The sequence below is a fragment of the Terrapene carolina genome, unplaced genomic scaffold (genome assembly GCF_002925995.2).
Source record: "Terrapene carolina triunguis isolate 2854851 unplaced genomic scaffold, T_m_triunguis-2.0 Scaffold26, whole genome shotgun sequence".
In the NCBI taxonomy this organism is placed as follows: domain Eukaryota; kingdom Metazoa; phylum Chordata; order Testudines; family Emydidae; genus Terrapene; species Terrapene triunguis.
The window spans coordinates 1,608,904-1,627,332 of NW_020664377.1; the positions used below are offsets into that span (position 1 = coordinate 1,608,904).

The 18,429-nt window shown below is 41.0% G+C and overlaps 1 protein-coding gene across 1 annotated transcript; it reads left to right on the plus strand.

Annotated features, from left to right (window-relative positions):
• The first annotated feature begins 214 nt into the window (after positions 1-214).
• On the plus strand, positions 215-14,155 carry LOC113406340 (renin receptor-like). The gene is made up of 9 exons (XM_026650645.2): positions 215-287; positions 2,134-2,264; positions 4,237-4,365; positions 6,735-6,830; positions 7,028-7,165; positions 7,462-7,515; positions 11,008-11,157; positions 12,224-12,340; positions 13,072-14,155. The coding sequence occupies exons 1-9, from the start codon at positions 236-238 to the stop codon at positions 13,255-13,257; spliced, it is 1,053 nt and encodes a 350-aa protein (XP_026506430.1). The 5' UTR covers positions 215-235; the 3' UTR covers positions 13,258-14,155.
• The last annotated feature ends 4,274 nt before the right edge of the window (positions 14,156-18,429 follow it).

Genomic DNA, 18,429 nt, shown 5'->3' on the forward strand with positions numbered 1-18,429 from the left:
CAGTGACGCACGGGGAGAGGAAGTGAACTCTCACACTATGAGTGGTCAGTTCCCCTGTCACTCAAAACATAGTCCCACCCCTTGCCCCTCGGACCTACCAGATGGGCGCTCTGTGAGTGGCTGGCGGGACTGTCAGTCAGCAATCGCGGGAGGGCGGGGTTTGTGGGGCTGAGGGTGTACGGCCCGGGCGTCCCTCTCCCCAGTCTCCCAGCTGTCGGGCCGTGGCTGTGCAGTCATGGCGCGGGCCGGGATGATGCTTTGGGCCCTGGCAGCGGCGTGCCTGGCTGGTAAGGGGGGAGGGGTCGGCAGAGCGCGGGGCCCGGGGGAGGGGCGGCTCTCGGGATGAGCGGGGCGCGGTTGCGGTAACCGAGTCTGACGAGCGGCTAAACAGCCGCCCGCTGCCTCGTGAGCCGCCTCCGGCGCCCGGGTTCCGGGGCGCTGCTTCCCGAGCTCGGGGGGGCCGCGGTCCGGCGCGAGGCGGAGCTGGGGGGAGGGGGGCTCGTGCCGCTTTGCTGCTTGTGTCTCGTGACGCTGTGGCGCCGGCGCTGCCCGGCAGGATCCCGGCCCAGCTCAGTCACTGCGCGGCTCCCGCTGACTGACGGGGCCGGTGGGATCCGCCCGGGCCGCGCCCGTGACCGCCCCTCCGCGGTTATTCCCGCTGCCCTGTGACTGGGCAGCGCCGGCGGCCGGTGTCTGGTCGCTGTCCCGGCCGAGGGGCAGCTCCCCGCGGGGGCGGCTGCGCCGCGGAGCTTGCCCGGGTAGCCGCATCCACACGCCGGCGCTGCCCGGAGCCTGGTTTGGCGCTGGGGTTTGTGGCGATATCCTCGAGTTCCTAGCGCCTCGCCAGCTTCATCGGCTGGGGACTCGATGCCCATCCGTTCTCTGCAGCAGCTGCTGGGAGCCTTCCCTGCTCTCCTCGGAGGTGCTGCGGGGGAGGCGGTTCCCCTACCGCTTTGGCGGACCGATGGGCTTGGTTCAAAAAGTTTAACAATTGTGGGACACAGATATTCTCCTTTCACACAACTGCCCATGAAGGCCACAAGTTGGACATCAGTGTCCTAGGGTGTGATCCAAAGTGTCAGTTGTGGTTAATGCCAGAACTTTCTGGTCCTGCAAAGAGTTACCACCTGACCCATAAGGTGACTCCTTAGGATTACATTACCCTTCTGTGTTTGGATAGGAATATGCTTGATGAATTGCAACTCAAAATTGTGTTCCAGGCTTCCCAGAATGTGTAGCCCCCATGAGTCATTTTTGGTCAAATGATTATAGCGTAGCTGGAAAAATGGTTGGCTCCTGAGTTCAAATGCAGTTTTGTTCACTGTGACCTTGAGCAAGTAACTTAACTATTTGTGCCTGTCAACCTAGCAAGGAAAATTGGGTTTAAAAAAGAAGCCGCTCTAAATCAGATACCATCTCTAAACCAAATTGTCCAGAGTAAATTGCGTGAGTGTCTTGTAGCCTGTAAAGTAGTAAAGAAACATGTTAAGGCTGACAGGCTACCAATATTATTATTGTTAGTCTATAAATTGCCCCCACCCATATTGATCCGGAAAAAGTCTTTAGAAATGAGGGTCGTTACTCTGTTAAAATTGCAGCTGTTCAGCAGGATGAGCTGCCATCGATAAAAAAGTGCTTGAATTTTTGGCAAATGACTGTAGGTTGACCTATTCCTCTGTTCTTCTGCATGTCATTGTTTTGAGAGCAACAACATGAAATTCTTGAGAATACACTTTGTTCAGTTGGTGTGAATATGTCATATCATGGCTTATATTTACTGTCAACACCTGCCTGGAATTTATGACCCAGAATCAGGTTTTGGAGCATACCCCTCTTCCCCCAAGGTCAAAATGGTATAACTAATTTAATAATTTACTAATAGAACCTCTTTCATGCCTTGATTTTTGTTTAATACCTCAATTTGTCTATACATAACTCTGTACTGGAATTATCCATTGCATCCTAATACATTGAAATTAATGGCTCTCTTCAGCTCTCTCTCTTAACTTGGTAGATCTGTGCACTGGAAGGCTGAGAATCAAGAAGAGGTTGTTGCAATCCACGTCTGCTTCACAGGGTTTTAAGAAACTCCTGCTTTACCAGACTTGCCTGTCAATAATATTTCTGTTTTAGGTGTCTCCGGTGATGAGTTTAGTGTCTTACGATCACCCCAATCTGTTGTTTTCCGAGATGGAAGTTGGCCAATACCAGGGGAGCGGATCCCAGACATAGCTGCATTATCCATGGGCTTTTCTGTTGAAGAAGTATGTTTCAGTTTTCATTTTGAAAAAGCTGTAAAATGTAAAATTCAGATTAGTTGTTTCTGAGAGTTTTGAATTATAGTTGTGGTACACAGATTTTATAAAATGTGCTGGAAATAAAGTAGGAACTATAAAACAGACCAGTAAGAGGAAATTCAGAAACCTTGGGAATCTAACTTGTGTTCTTCCTTCTCTACAGTGAAACTGTTATTAAAGGGTTAACTGCAATTTAAATGATTAATAATAAAATGTCTACAGGGCCTCTTCTGTCCTATCTTTTGGACTATGAAAATACCCTGTTAACAGGCAACTACACTTGCGGTCTTGAAACTAAGAGCAGAACTTCTTAAGAATAGTTTTAGTGGTTTTTCCATTAAACAAAGCAGGACTGATTATGTACTACGTGCACTGAACGTCCGCTTGAGGCACAAGGTAAAATCAAATGCTTTTTGGCCAACTAGGCAACTTGATTTTCACCATGCTGCTTTTCCTGGGGTATCTGTGATATGAAATGGAAAACTTATTCTGTTCAGCAGTCTATTCCTTCTTCTAAGCTAGGTGGTCCCTGCTTAACTGTGAGGGCCCTTGGGACTGTCCAGAACTAGCAGCCCCCATACCCCTCCCCCCATAAAGAACAAAGTGTCAGAAGAGTGTAGGGAAGGAGAACCCTCCAAATTGTGTTACAGCTAGCTATTCCTCCACTCAAAAAAACAAAAACACAAAGTGAAATTAGATATCAGTGTCATGATTAAGGCTTTGATCCGATGATGAACTCCATACATGCAGACTCCTGCAGCTGTGGGGAGCTCATTGTAGGATTGGAGCCTTAATTTGTGGTCTTGAACATGAATCATAATCTAGGAGAATAGAAACTGCGCTGTAGGAGAGTTTTAGGGTTCCACCTTCAGACTCTCTGGCATTCAAACTTTAATTTTTTAAAAAGGGATCATTGTCTGTATTAATGCACTGTTAAGTTATCGGACAACCTGAAACACCTAAAAGGTTTGAACTTCCCCATTTGCTGAACAGGCTGAAATGTTAAAATAGGGGTCTCCAAAACTAATCCTTCTGCAGTTCTCTCCCTGTAGGGGAGGATAAAACTAATAATCTTTTTTTCTCTTAATGGGGATCTCAATCAATTTCTCTTTCCCCTATAAGGAATATATAGGTCATAGCAAACATTGTTAATTTTAAAATGCATTTAGCTTGGTCTTGTAAAATTGCCACCTGTATTGAGTAACTTTTTTTTTTTTTTTTTGTGGGTGAAAAATATCCTGGTCAACGTTCATGTAAATTCTGCGGATATACAATTACATGCAAAACAGACTCAGCTCTTGCTCTTAATAAGCTGCCAAAGCATCTGTCTGTGTTGCAGAACCCTTCCACTGCTTTAGAGCCTAATTACTTCTACTTAAATGTCAGAATCATTAGCCTTTATTGTTTATAGTTGTACCAGAAACATCCAGGCAATGTATTTTTCCATTGTGGCTAAATATTATTGGTCTATAACAAGCATATATTTGAATAAAAATATTCCTCCAGCTAGCTGCATACTAGAGAAGCTTGCTACTTCCTTCAAATCATGGGAAGTTGCTTTTAATATCACTAGAAAATGGACTCTCTCAGTGAATCTTGTGGAATGTAGCAGTCTTGACTGTGAAACTTGGTTCAGTAGCCACATAGGCAGTTTAATAAGCCAACATTGTACAGTATGTGAATGACACTTTTTCTTACATTAATGTTATGGAGGGCCTGCTGTTAAGAGAATTAACAAAGAAACTTCGGGGGGGGGAGGGGAGGAGATCCTTTCAAGCTTTTAGACTCCCTACTTAGTTTCCAGTGGGTTCTCCTATAAAGATTCATTGATAACACTGCAAATTCTCTACATTAACCATTTGATATAGTTTGATCTGTTTTTTTTCTTCCTTTGATTTCAAGCTAAGCAAAAGTGTTTGCTTTTAAATTTTGTTACCAGGATCTTTCCTGGCCTGGGCTTGCAGTGGGTGATATATTTCATCGTCCTCGAGCTACTGTTCTGGTGACTGTGAAGGGAGTAGACAAGCTGGCAATGCCTAAAGATGGAATTTCTTACCCTGTTGAGAATGTAAGTATCTGCAATTTTTTTGTATATGTGGCTGTTACTCATACTTCTGTTAATACTGAAAGTATTGCTTGGTGTTCGAAAAAAATCCCAAAAGCTAACCTTTCACCAGTTACGCTTTTTATATTTCACATAGCTTTTCATGTAGTCAGAGAATTAAGGCCAGAAGGGACCGTTAGATCGAGTCTGACCTGGAAATCACAGGATGGTAAACTTCACTCAGTTACCCTTGCATTGAGTCCAGTAACTTGTGTTTGGCTAAAGCACATCTTCCAGAAAGGCATCTAGTCTTGTTTTGATGACTTCAAGAAGTGAAGGATCCACCACTTCCACTGGTAGTTTGTGCCAATGTTAAATTGCTGTCACTGTTTTAAAAAAAAAAAAATTAAAAAAAAAAATTGTGCCTCACATCCAATTTGAATTTGCCCGCCTACAACTTCCAGTTATTGGTTCATGTTATGCTTTTCTCTGCTAGATTAGAACCCTTTAGTATACATGGTGTCTTCTCCGTGTGAAAATACTTAATCCATTTCGCATGTACTTTTAAAAAATGACACTTTACAATATCAGTACTCAGAATGTCGTGTGGTACTAAGTCAAACACTTTACCAAAGTCGAAGTATATTACAAATGTGTAGTTAACTTTATCAGCCAAACTTGTAATTTCATTAAAGAATGAAATCAGGTTTGTTTGAGATCTATTTTCTATAAAATCAAGTTGACTGGCATTAAAATATTCCTAGTCTTTAATGCTTTATCAATTGAATCCTGTATTGGCTTTTCCATTCTTTTCCCCAGGATTGATGTCAGGGTAACTGGTGCATAGTTATCCAGGTCATCCCGCTTGCCCTTTTTGAATATTGGCACAACATTAGTCCTCTTACAATTTTCTGGAATTTCCCCAGTATTCCAAGATTTATTAAAAATTAACATTAGCAAACCAGATCTCTTCAGCAAACTCTTTCAGGCTTCTTGTGTGCATATAATCTAGGTTTGGTGGTTACAAATTGTTTATCCTTAATAGATGATTGTTTAACATCCTCCTTAGTTATTAATGGACTGGAAAGTACTTCATCATCCTCATGTGATAAGAGTACATCATCCTGCTTCTTTCAAATACAGAACAGAAATATTTATTTTACTTATACCATCATTAACAATTTAACCATCTGTCTAGTAATGAGCTATTCCGTTGTTAGAATTTATTTTGTTCCTAATAAGCTTTAATTTCTTATTGTTCTTAACCTTGCCAGCCAGATTTTTCCCCAGTGTCTTTACCTTCCCTCATACATTTTCTATACCAAATAACTTCTAATTTATATCTATTTCCTCCTTTTTCTACTTACGTATTGCTTTTAAATTTCTAATTATTGCCATCACTGTGCCACTGAACCAGGATGGGCTTTTAGCCAAAGTTGTCTTCGTTCTTGATTGTAGAATCATGTCTTTTTGGCCATCTAATAAACTCTTCTTTAAGAACTCTCAATTTTCATTCACATTTCTCTGTCTAAACTTTTCCTCCCAATCAATTTCACTCATTTTTCCTCCGCTCTGGAAAATTTTTCCTTTTGAAGATGAAAGCGAATCAACTCTGAATACCCCTACAGACTCCTAAAAGAGCAGTCAACCTTTGCAAAATCATCCTGAAATGTTTTTTTGTAGGTAGAAGACCTACTACTTCACCTTTATCATAATGATCAAGTAGTTAATATTTTACTCAGTCATCAAAAGTGAATGGGTGACTAAAACTTTGCAAAGTTCAGCTGTTCTTGAGAACAAAACTAATACAAATTTATTAAATTTGTCATTTATCTCTTCATAAGTCATGTGCCTCTCCAACATCCCTCAAGGAATGTCTTTATCTTGACACAACTAAACAGTTTATATTTTCACATTGTCTAGCATTGAACTGGTTGCTTTGGGAACCCTTACTCTGAATTTCCTAGTACCCCTTGTAGATTTAACATGAGCGTATGAAGCTGGCATTTTCTTTTATAGAAAACATCTTTGCTGTAGGGTGGATAGTATGCATTCCTTTCCTTTTTGCATCTTCATTTTTAATACGATTTAATAAGGTTAATTTTGTATTTAACAAGGGACTCTAAAATTGTTCCCCTTTTGTAAACTTCTGGGGAAAGTATTAAAATGCTGATACCATGCCCACAATGAATACAGACACATCTGTTGCACTTTTATCAATTAAGACTGGCTGCATGCAGGCTGTTGTATAAATGTCTCTGAGCATAAGTATGTAATCAATGCACAAAATAGAAGGTCACAGTTCTTGTCCCAAGGAATTTCCATCCTTATCTACATGTTGCTTTAGCCCCATTTTGGCCAGAATTCCTTATTAGAGCTTTATTGTTTTTCAGGCTGTTCCTTTCAGTCTTGACAGTGTTGCAAATGCTATTCACACCTTGTTCTCTGAGGAAACCCCTGTAGTCTTGCAGTTGGCTCCCAGTGAGGAAGTGAGTATTGATTCATCTCCTAAACCATTTGAAATAAGAGTTAAACCACACAATTGGGAACTGATGTGCTTAAACCTCTTGGCTGTATGAACATCTTGTATTACAAAAGCACCTGCATGTGTAATGGAATTAATCTATGAAGTTTGAAAAATCCAAAACTGAACTATCCTCATATTACACAATGACTGTTCTTACAGAGAGTTTATATGGTGGGAAAGGCAAACTCTGTATTTGAAGATCTTTCCGTCACGCTGCGACAGCTACGGAACCGCCTTTTCCAGGATAACTCCATTCTCAGTTCAATTCCCCTCAACTCTCTCAGCAGAAACAATGAGGTAAGAAACAGTGGCCGATGAATACTGCTTTTATTAAACTGCCTCTGATCTACTTTTGTGAGTTCAGTTTAAGAAATATGCTCATTCGTTTTTCATCTCCTTGTTGTCTAAGGGGGAAGTTGCTCCCCAAGTTTCAATATTTAAGTACTAGAAAATGGTGGTTGATTTTTGGGCATTGTTTGACCCAGTAACAAGCACTGCAGGGGGGGGGGGGGGAAGCTACTGCTGAGATGTGCAACAAAATTAGGCTGCCTCATCTTCAGTTTCTGTTCAGAAAATACTTTTGTCTCCCCTAGGTTGACCTGCTTTTTCTGTCAGAACTACAAGTCCTGCATGATATCTCCAGCTTGGTGAGCACGACTTTTCAAACACACTCTATATGTCTCACATATGATTGAGGGAATTTTGAAAGACACTTTTGTTAAAGTCTGACATCCTATGTGTGAAGATCTCTAGGGCAGTGGTGTCCAAACTGAATTCCCAGGATTCATTTGTAACTCTTAGGGATTTGAACAGTGGCCTTCAAAAGTGACTTAATAAAATGTGTATTTAGAGATTGAAAATGTGTTCCCTGAGATGTAACCTGTTTCTAAACTGAAGTGTTTGAATCAGCTCTGCCACTGAAATGGGGGGAGTTGGCATCATTTCTTGTCCCTTGCAACAGCCCTGGTGTGAGCTGGGGCACTCTGAGCCGCTGCTTTCCCTTCCAGCATCTCTGGGGAATCTCCAGCAGGTGATTTGTGGGTGGTTCCTGTTTTCTTTATATGCTGCCCAATGGTGCAATGGGAGCAGAACAGGGTAGAGAATATGTACCTGATATTAGCTCTTTGACCTTCTTGAAATGAAATGAAATGATTGTTCTGCTGCCCTCTAGATGAAGAGGTTGGACATTGCTGCTTTAGTGCATGTTTCCACAACAAGTAGTCAAAAGCCATAGCTGGCTGTATGGGTTAAATTTCAGTACAGAGTTGTTATAGAATCATAGGACTGGAAGGGACCTTGAGAGGTCATCTAATCAAAGCTGCAGAAGCTATCTGTAGCCAGCATCCCAGGCAAAGGGAAAAAATGTGTAGGGAAGGATTTCAGACCAAGTTGGATGAGCCAAGCATCTCAAACAGGTGATTTAAGAGAAAGCAGCAAGCCTACATGAAATGGAAGATGGGAGGGATCAACAAGGAAAGCTACTTCTTGGAGGTCAGAAAGTGTAGGGATAAAGTGAGAACTGCCAAAAGCCAAGCAGCGTTGGACCTTGCAAAGGGAATTAAAACCAAAAGTAAAAGGTTCTATAGCCATATAAATAAAACAAGGAAAGAAGTGGGGCTGCTAAACACTGATGATGGGATGGAGATTAAAGGTAACCTAGGCATGGCTCAACACCTAAACAAATACTTTGCCTCTGTTTTTAATAAAGCTAATGAGAAGCTTAGGGATAGTGGGAGGGTAGCTAATGGAAATGAGGATATGGAAGTAGAAATTACCATATCTGAGGTGGAAGTCAAACTCAAACATCTTAGTGGGACTAAATCTCAATCTAAAAGGAACTGACACATGAAATTGCAAGCCCAATAGCAAGGATTTTTAATGAATCTGTAAACTTGGGGGTCATACCCTATGATTGGAGAAATGCTAATATAGTACCTATTTTTAAGAAAGGAAAAAGTGATCTGGAAAACTACAGGACTATTAATTTGACCTCAGTTGTATGCAAGGGCTTGGAATAAACTCTGAAAGAGAAAGTAGTTAAGGACATAGAGGTGAACAATAACTGGGATAAAATACAAGGTGGTTTTACAAAAGGTAGATCATGCTAGACTAACATGATGTCCTTCTTTGAGAAGAGAACTGATTGTTTAAAAAAAAAAAAAAAAGGGAAATGCAATAGAGCTAATCTACTTGGTTCTCAGTAAGGCATTTGATAGAATTCTACATGAGAAATTATTAGTTAAATTGGAGGAGATGGGGATTAATATGAGAATCGAAAGGTGGATAAAGGAACTGGTTAAAGGGGAAACTACAAAGGGTCATACTGAAAGGTGAACTGTCAGGCTGGAGGGAGGTTATTAGTGGAGTTCTTCAGGGATTGGTCTTGAGACCAGTTGTATTTCACGAAACTGGGGGACGTATCAGTTGGAAATGACAGAGGAGGAGAAAGACCTGGGTGTATTGATTGATCACAGACTAACTACGAGCTGCCACTGTGATGCAGCTGTGAAAAAGGCTAACGCAGTCCTAGGATGCATCAGGCAAGGTATTTCCAGTAGAGACAGGGCTACTAGGATGATCAGAGGAGTGGAGAACCTACCTTACAAGAGGAGACTCAAAGAGCATGGCTTGTTTAGCCTAACAAAAAGAAGGCTGTGGGAGATATGATTGCTCTCTATAAATACATCAGAGGGATAAGTACCAGGGAGGCAGATGAGTTATTTAAGATAAGCACCAATGTTGACACAAGAACAAATAGATATAAACTGGTGATCAGTAAATTTAGGCTTGAAATTAGATGAAGGTTTCTAACCATCAGAGTAGTGAAGTTCTGGAACAGCCTTCCAAGGAGAGCAGTGGGGGCAACAAACCTAACTGGGTTCAAGGCTGAGCTTGATAAGTTTATGGAGGGGATGGCATGATGAGACAGCCTACAATGGCATTTGGCTGATCTGTGACTGCTAGCAGCAAATATCTCCAATGGATCGTGATGGGACACTAGATGGGGAGGGCTCTGAGTTGCTACAGAGAATTTTTTTCCCAGGTATCTGGCTGGCGGGTCTTTTCAACATGCTCAGGGTCTAACTGATCACCATATTAGGGATTGGGAAGGAATTTTCCCCTGAGTCAGATTGGCAGACACCACGGGGTGGGGAGGTTGCCTTCCTATGGGGCATGGGTCACTTGCAGGTTTAAACTAGTATAAATGGTGGATTTTCTGTAACTTGAAGTCTTTAAATCATGATTTGAGCACTTCAGTAACTCAGCCAGAGGTTAGGGGTCTATTATAGTAATGGGTGCGTGAGGTTATGGCCTGCAGTGTGCAGGAGGTCAGACTAGATGATTGTGATGGTCCGTTTTGGCCTTAAAGTCTATGAGGACTTGCCAATATACCAAAGACCAGAAACATAAGGCTAAAAAATGCAGTGATGATAGAGGCAGGTTCAAGTCGCTGTTCTCCCACAGATTGTGTAACTTTGGGCAGGTCACATAGTCTGTCTCCTCTTCCCAGATGCAAAAGGGGGGTAATAGCACTTCCCTAGCTCACAAGGGTCATGGGGCTGCATTCATTAACGATTGTGAGGTGCTCGGATTTTGTGGTGATTAGGGGACGCTGTCAAACACCTGAGATTTCACATCTTGAAGAAATATTGCTTATATAGCTGGGCAGCAGAAAAAATAAACTTCATCTTTAAAATTCACAGCAAAGGTCAATTTAGTAGCACAGGAAATCATGGGCATCCATGGAACTTATGCATTTTCCTTCATGCTGTTCTACAAGCTCTCTATTATTACAGCAATCTTAGAATCAGGATTTTGACATAAATTGTAGGTGTTCCTTAAGTTTATGGATGAGACCCCTTTCAGTGGAACTGTAACTCTTGTTGCATGTGCCTCTTTAAAACGATCTCTGGCATAAGCTTACTCAGGCACTTACTACCCTGCCTCCCATTTTGAAGACCATATAGCCAGCTGTAGACACTTCTCTGATCCAAGATGGCAAGTTCTGGCAAACTTCCAAGTCTGCATGGAATATGTCAGACAAAAATGAAGCTGACTCAATCAGTGATCAAATCTCATTGGACTGAGTATTTAAACTAACCTATTTTTTCCCTGTGGTTCACTTTCCCCCCCTTAAGCTGTCTAGACATAAGCATCTGGCGAAGGATCACTCCCCAGATTTATATTCACTGGAACTGGCTGGCTTGGAAGAGATTGGGAAACGGTATGGGGAAGAATCTCAGCAATTCAAGGATGCCTCTCAGATTCTTGCTGATTCCCTGCAAAAGGTAAAAGGAGATCTGCCATAAATACTGTTCTGTAAAGTCTGTCTGAATAACAATTCTAATGTGAACAGTACTGGTTTTATATTAACAAGACAGCTGAACACCAACATTCATTGGTCATCCAGCATTGTGCTATGAATTGCTATTCCTTTGTGTTGGCCTGTCCATCTCTTGGTTGGGTAAACTCTAGTCCCTCCATCAATTATCAAATCAAACTTCTGTAGTTTGGTCACCCCTGAGCAAGAAAAGTATTAGAGGGCCTTTTTGGCAGGTCAGAGCTGTTTGTGAAGGAGTCAGAGGGTGATATTAACAAATGTGTAAATCAGTAAGTCCTGATGAATTGGTTTTAAAACAGATACTTTGTGTTTATAGGCATTTCTCACTTAAACTGGCTGAAAATGTGAAGGAAATAGCTCTAGCTTTAGCCCAGCACAATGTGATCAGGTGCTGTGTGTTTTTTCGCACCTTGAGCAGTTCTACCATTTCCAGGTCTCCCAAATACCCGCTGTTTCACTCCTTTCCTGAGCAGGCTGCCAGTTGTGGATTTTATCTAAACAAATGTCCATCAAGATCTAAGACAACTCCATCTTGCTAGTATCCAAAGTTTGATGCCAAAATATAGTGAGGCAAAATACTAGATCCTTAATTCACTAAGTTAAACAGCTCTCTTCTGTAAAATATTCCATTCATATACAGCAGTCCAGCGTGTGTCAAATGTTCACATTTGATCAGAATTGCTCTGAAGTAGGAATCTTAGATTAAGTACAGAACTAGGGAAATACATGGGCCAGAGCATGTGTAATGGGATATAGCAGCTTTCATATCAGAGCACATGTATCCATAGGAGGTCAGTAAGAAACTCTTAGGATCCTGGACAACTGTCCAGTGGTCTGTAAAGAGATGGTCTAAATAGCTCACAATTGGCATTCTTCTTAGTAGACTCAAATCATTGGAGACTTCCATGATTTCTCCAGATTGTTCAGATCTGCTGCCTTGGTGCATCTTCGGTTATAAGAGTCAGATTTACTAACTATTGCATATATCTGAAACTAAGCTATTGTTCTTTCAGTTTGCAGATGAGATGTATAATCTCTATGGTGGGAATGCCGTAGTAGAGGTGGTGACTGCAAAGACATTTGATACTCCCCTTGTGAGGAAGAGTCGATCCATTCTCCAGACTGAAGAGGTAGTGAATGCACTTTAAACCCCTTTTCTGCAGATGAATTATTAAAAATGTGAACATGTGCATTGCTCCATTTTGTAGAACTAGAATATTGACTTGATACTGTAGCAACCTTTTAAACTTTTAGTGGCTTAGACACTAGGCATGATGAATCATAGAATATCAGGGTTGGAAGGGACCTCATAAGGTCATCTAGTCCAACCCCCTACTCAAAGCAGGACTAATCCCCAACTAAATCATCCCAGCCAGGGCTTTGTCAAGCCTGACCTTAAAAACCTCTAAGAAAGGAGATTCCACCGCCTCCCTAGGTAACCCATTCCAGTGCTTCACCACCCTCCTAGTGAAAGTTTTTCCTAATATCAAACCTAAACCTCCCACACTGCAACTTGAGACCATTACTTCTTGTTCTCTCTTCTGGTACCACTGAGAACAGTGTAAATCCATCCTCTTTGGAACCCCCGTTTCAGGTAGTTGAAAGCAGCTATCAAATGAACAAACATAGCAAGTGCAATGACCTAGTCTCCATTTACGATGCCAATCACGTAGGTGCATTAGTATGTAGTGCAAGTAACTCCAGAATTGCCTGTGCAAAATATCCATCTCTTGGTATGGGCAGTCTGAATGTTAGTATAATGAGAATATGTTCTGTATGCAGGCTGACTTCAGGAGCATTGTGACTGCTGGCCTCCAGATGTCTCACTTCTTTAAACCATACTTTCCTTCTTTCACTGCAGAGCACCTCATATAACCTAGGATATTCATACAACTTCAACTATGCTGTGGTCTTCAACATAATTCTGTGGCTCATGATAGGCCTTGCATTAGCTGTGATTGTAATCTCCTACAACCTCTGGAACATGGATCCTGGCTATGACAGCATTATTTACAGGATGACAAATCAGAAGATAAGAATGGATTGAACTTCAGTCTAGGGAAAGGAGTATGGCCGCTTCTGAAGTGTGTTAAAATAATATTTTGGCATGGTTAAATGTGGACGTCTTTAAAGGTGCTTTTATTTCTCTAATGGTTCCTTGTGTTTTCTTTTGTCTGTCTTTAGACACTAGTAGTACTACCAGCGTGGATTTACAAAGCTGAATCTACCGCCTGCTATAAAACCATGCCCTAATTATTACTAAACTATATAACTTCATTCCATTTTGGTAACACAAAATGAATTTTAGAAATAATACCTTGTATTCCTTGTGATTAAATATGTGAAAAAAATGCACTGAAATGATAGCAACTTTCTGATTTAAACTTTTTACACTGGAGGTTTAGAAACTATTGTTAAGCTGTGTTGTATATTATGAACCAGATGTAAATGTTTATGTTGATGTAAATATTTCTAATGGTACATGTAGTGTTCAGGGAAAAACAGATTATAGCCCTATTTATGTAAAGCCTTCACTATGGGAATAGTTCCACAAAAACAACTCTGGTTGAAACAGTATTTGGGTTTTTTACATTCCAGCCACCACCATGAACCATAGCCAAAATGAGGCTTGATGTAGATCTTAACATCAGCTCACTGCTGCATTTAAAAGGACTGCAGAAAGATAATAGGTAAGAACACTGGTGTGGTTGGACTATACAGTTAGGAAACTACAAATATAGAAAATAGTCTGGGTGCTTAAAGTTTAATGTAATATACTGTAGAAGCTTACATTATGATGCTTCTAATTCTTTCCATGTATGTTGTTAATTGTAGCTGTTCAAACACCTGTTTTTGGTGGTAGAAGTGGACCAATAACTGGCACTTAGCCCTACTCCATTTTTATTGCTCATGTGCTTCAACCATTTAATAAACAGAACAAGTAACATTTGCTGTGGAGTTCATTTATTTTTCCTACAAAGTTCCATTAAGGGGTAGTCATACTCAGCACAAAACTGAGTTAACTTAAGCTAAACCAAACACATGTAGCCTTCTGCATTTATCTAAATACATTAGCCCTCTTGAAGAAAAAAAAATGTGCACACATGAACGCTGGCTTTTATGCCTGGCTCTGCCACTGGCCTGCTGGGTGACCTTGGGTAAGTTGCTTCCACCACTACCTCAGTTTTCCCCATCTGTAAAAAGTTGGGATGCTACTGACCACCTTTTCTAGTGTGTTTTTCATGCATAGAACTTAAAGTGCTTTGAAAGTTAATACCTAAAGGCTTTCACAAGCCAGTAGTGATCTAACTGTTCAAAGTTGCTCCCTGTTTTCTATATTGTTTACATAAAACCTTTACCTGGGTAACTAGTAGATGAAAGCCTATGCTGTTGTACAGGTGTATCAGGTGGCTCAAGTAATCCACCATCTGTGCTCTGTATCTAGTTAATTTTTCTTTAGGGTTGCTGTGACCAGTGAGGGTAGCTTTCTTTCTTGGCATTGTGTATGGTCAAAGCCTAGAGTGGTACTGGTAATAGTGCTCCCATATGCCAGTATGTATGGAAACTGTTCACTTGTCTAATTCTTTGACCAGACAATTTTGGTATTTGTGGTAGGCCTTCACACCAGTGTGTCTGTGTACTGTTTTCCCAAACATCACACCAGTAAACATGCTAACATAAAGCAGCATATACTAGTGAACAGGAAACCATATAGAGCAGCAGTAAAGCTGCATATGTAGGTAGTATTTTGGGGCTCTTGTTCTGTGCTGTAGTGAACCATGCTGCTGTTTGTACATGTTCCCCAAAGCCTGTGCACAGAGCTGCCCCCTGGCTGGAGGCACAACCAGTTCTGTTATCCTCCCTCCCCATAGCTGTTACCCCCACCTCCTCTGATCAACTGTCACATTATCTTTGGCCTCTAACATTCCATCTAGCTCTTGCAGGGTGCAGTGATTGAACTTGCTGATATTCTAAAGAAAAAGCTCCCAATCATATTCATAGCTGTTTCCATCCTTTCACAGTGAGTCAGAGATCCTTGGTTTTTCGGAGTGACACACAATGACAGTCCTGGAAGATCTGTGTTCATGTGCAGGTGGTGAATGAGTGGCTATGTTCAGTTGTAGAGGTGGCTTTGAAGAACTATGGAGTTGGGCCAAGTAATCCACCAGCTGTGCAGTCTTCCTCATACAACCAATGAAATTTGCATGCAAATTAGCTATAATGATAGTGTGGTAACTGGACTCTTAGCATAGCATAGATACATGCCTTAATGTAACTGAGTACTGCAGGGATGTAAGTTTTAAAATCAAAAGGGGTGAGAATTCAAAAAATTGAATAACCAACTGTAAGAGCCCAGGATGATTCAATCTGGTGATATTCTAACCAAAAAGCCCTCAGCCATGCTTGTAGCTGTTTTGATTGCCTCACCCTACCTCTACAGCCATTTTAGGCTTCAGAGTGACTCTCAGGGAATCTTATTACATAGAGGCTTGTGCTGAAAGCTCCTGTTAGCATACTGCAATTAAAGAGTTGAAACTCATATGGCTTAGTACAGTTTTATTTCACTAGGAAACAGACAGCTGCTGTCTGCAATATAGAAGCTGCAGTGTAGTCTCACTGTTTTATAACCTAGGATATTGATTCACTTTGCTTGTTTAACTCCCACCATCAGTAGTGGAGACTTTTCCATCCCAAAATAGAAAATAGCTAAATTAAGTTACATTCAGCATCTTCATGGAAGTGGAAAGTGGGTGGGGCAGTTAGTCTGTCACATGTTCATGTACTGTGCAAGCTTGACTGTGTCTTTATTCTTAGTTGGGTAAGAGGCTGCAGCTTAGTGAGACTGGATGCCCTACCATCAGGCACATCAGCAGCAGTGTCTGTAATGGAATTTAGATTGACAGTTTACCTAGTATTAAATTCTTGAAATGGGTAAAAAATACTTGCTCTTTAATAACTGGTCTCCTAGAAGGGACAGTACATGTTCTTCTGAACAACTAACAGCTCCTCTAACGCTGAAAATAGGCCCTATCTAAACTATTGACCATTAGCTGTTTGAGCTTGAGTTCAGTTGTGATTAAGATATTCATAGATTCTAGGACTGGAAGGGACCTCGAGAGGTCATTGAGTCCAGTCCCCTGCCCATATGGCAGGACCAAATACTGTCTAGACCTATATGTTTACCTATTAAGTGTTCTACCATGATTTAAGTATAAAACCAGGAATTAGATACTACTATACGTCAGTTATACCACATCTCCAGTTTGTCATCAGTAGGAGAGTATCAAATAGATTTGACATTTCAAATTGCTAAGCAGTCTTGACTATAAAATAGTACCATAAGTGTTGCTATTAACTTTCACTGCCTTCTGATTTTAGCTGATGTGGAAGGAACCCATCACACTGCATTCCACCTCAAATGCAGCATCTTTGCTAGGAGAGAGGTAGTCATGTTAGCTCTATCAGATACATATAAAATTACAAATAAACTGTGCCTCTTCAGTTATCTGTATGTCAGGTTACCAATATGTCACCACCCAAGGAAAACTTGGTGGTTGGAAAAGGAGCAGTCAATAAGGGCCGGAGATTATAAACACATCACTGGAACCACTAATTGATTTCAGTGGGCATTGGGTCAAGCCCTTATTGACTGCTCCTTTTCCAATCACCAAGGCTAACGATTAGAGCAGGTACTTCACAGTTGAGTAGTAAATTTGGGGGAAGGGAAATATGTTGTTATAAAGGGATCTCATCATAACCAAATGGACTGGCCTGCAAAACTAGAATTCATTCAAAATGAAACACTAGTTTTTTGTTGTAGAAATAAATGTGCAATGAGAGCTTCAAGTTATGACATTGCAAGACTACCATCATCTGTAAAAAGCTTTTATCAGTGGTCACTAATATCTAAGAAGAGAGAATGGTCCCCACCCCACAAGTAGTTATATCATTCTCTGCTGTACAGTTAAGCGAGCAGAATTCCCATTACAAAACAAAACCCCAAAAGTCACTGCAGGGGGGAGGTTGGACTCTTTGGAACCATTTCCTGCTGTTGATGTTTTGAGACCTAAGGCAATATAGCCTCGGTATTGATTTTTGCCTCCCATAGTTTGTCTACTTAACTAGACTATTGTCAGATATTAAAAACGCACATCCTTTAAATGGAAAAACACCAGTTTAAAGTTTAACTTATTTTTATGGTACTCTAAGAAAAACTGAAATGAGCATATAGTCAAAGCCTGTTAGAAATATTGATTTTTTCCCTCAAGATGTGTGAGAGACTAATTATTAATTCTCAACTAATCAAAGAAAAGCCACCACTCTCTACCTGTACATTTTTCTTTCAGCTAGTGAGGAGTCTTTGAAGGGGTGGAGAGGAGATGGTGCTGTCCAGTATATTGATTTCAATACTTCTGCAATAGTATCTGATAAGTGAAATTCCAAATATCCTGGCCCTTTACAAACTTTAGTTAACATACATTTCTGTACTGCTTATCTAGACCTAAAGAGTAAGTCATAAAACTGTCAAATCTAACAAAGGACTGACAGAGCTGTCATTTTAACAAAGGAGGGCTGAAAGAAGCAGCTTTTGCAATAAGAAGGAATTGGAAATCAAAGTGTCTAGGCTGACAGCTACATTCCATTTATTTATTTATTTTTAAACAGAACTTGCAACTCCAACTTTCAACTGTCCCATATCTGATACTCTTGTTCCTAATCTGCTTACTCCAATAGGAGCCTTTCAGTGACGTGTCACTCAAAGGGCAGCACCAGCAAGAGATAACAGGCCACTTGAGTGGAGACAGTGATGCAGGTTTTTCTAAACTTTTTAATAGGTGGTAAGTATGTATTGAGTTCACAATCACAGCAGTTTTCTTTTAGCTCCTGCATCTCACATTTAAGTTGATCATTGTACATCAACATGCTCCTACTGATTCTGAAGTTTATGTCAGAGCCCCTTAGTTTAAAGCTCTAATTTTTGCCATTGAGGTAGCCTCCCTTCTCCAGTTCTGTTCTAGTATCTTGCCTCCTTCCTGTGATGCTTTAGGGCCTCAGAAGCATTAGCTCTGTTTTATTGCATGGCAGGTTGTGGAGCAGAGTCAGAATACTCACATTTCCCACCACCCATTTTTAAAGGTTCATTTCTACTCCCACCTCCTTTTAAAGCCTGCTTACACTCCAACCATCACCTTATCTTAACACCTGAGCTTGTGTGATG

What these genes read in the sequence shown, in the direction of transcription:
- LOC113406340 (XM_026650645.2), top strand. Translation starts at nt 236, where the DNA reads ATGGCGCGGGCCGGGATGATGCTTTGGGCCCTGGCAGCGGCGTGCCTG. An exon ending in CTCTCAGCAGAAACAATGAG is followed by an intron (nt 7,166 to 7,461) that starts GTAAGAAACAGT and finishes TGTCTCCCCTAG; the next exon opens with GTTGACCTGCTTTTTCTGTC. An exon ending in CCATTCTCCAGACTGAAGAG is followed by an intron (nt 12,341 to 13,071) that starts GTAGTGAATGCA and finishes CTTTCACTGCAG; the next exon opens with AGCACCTCATATAACCTAGG.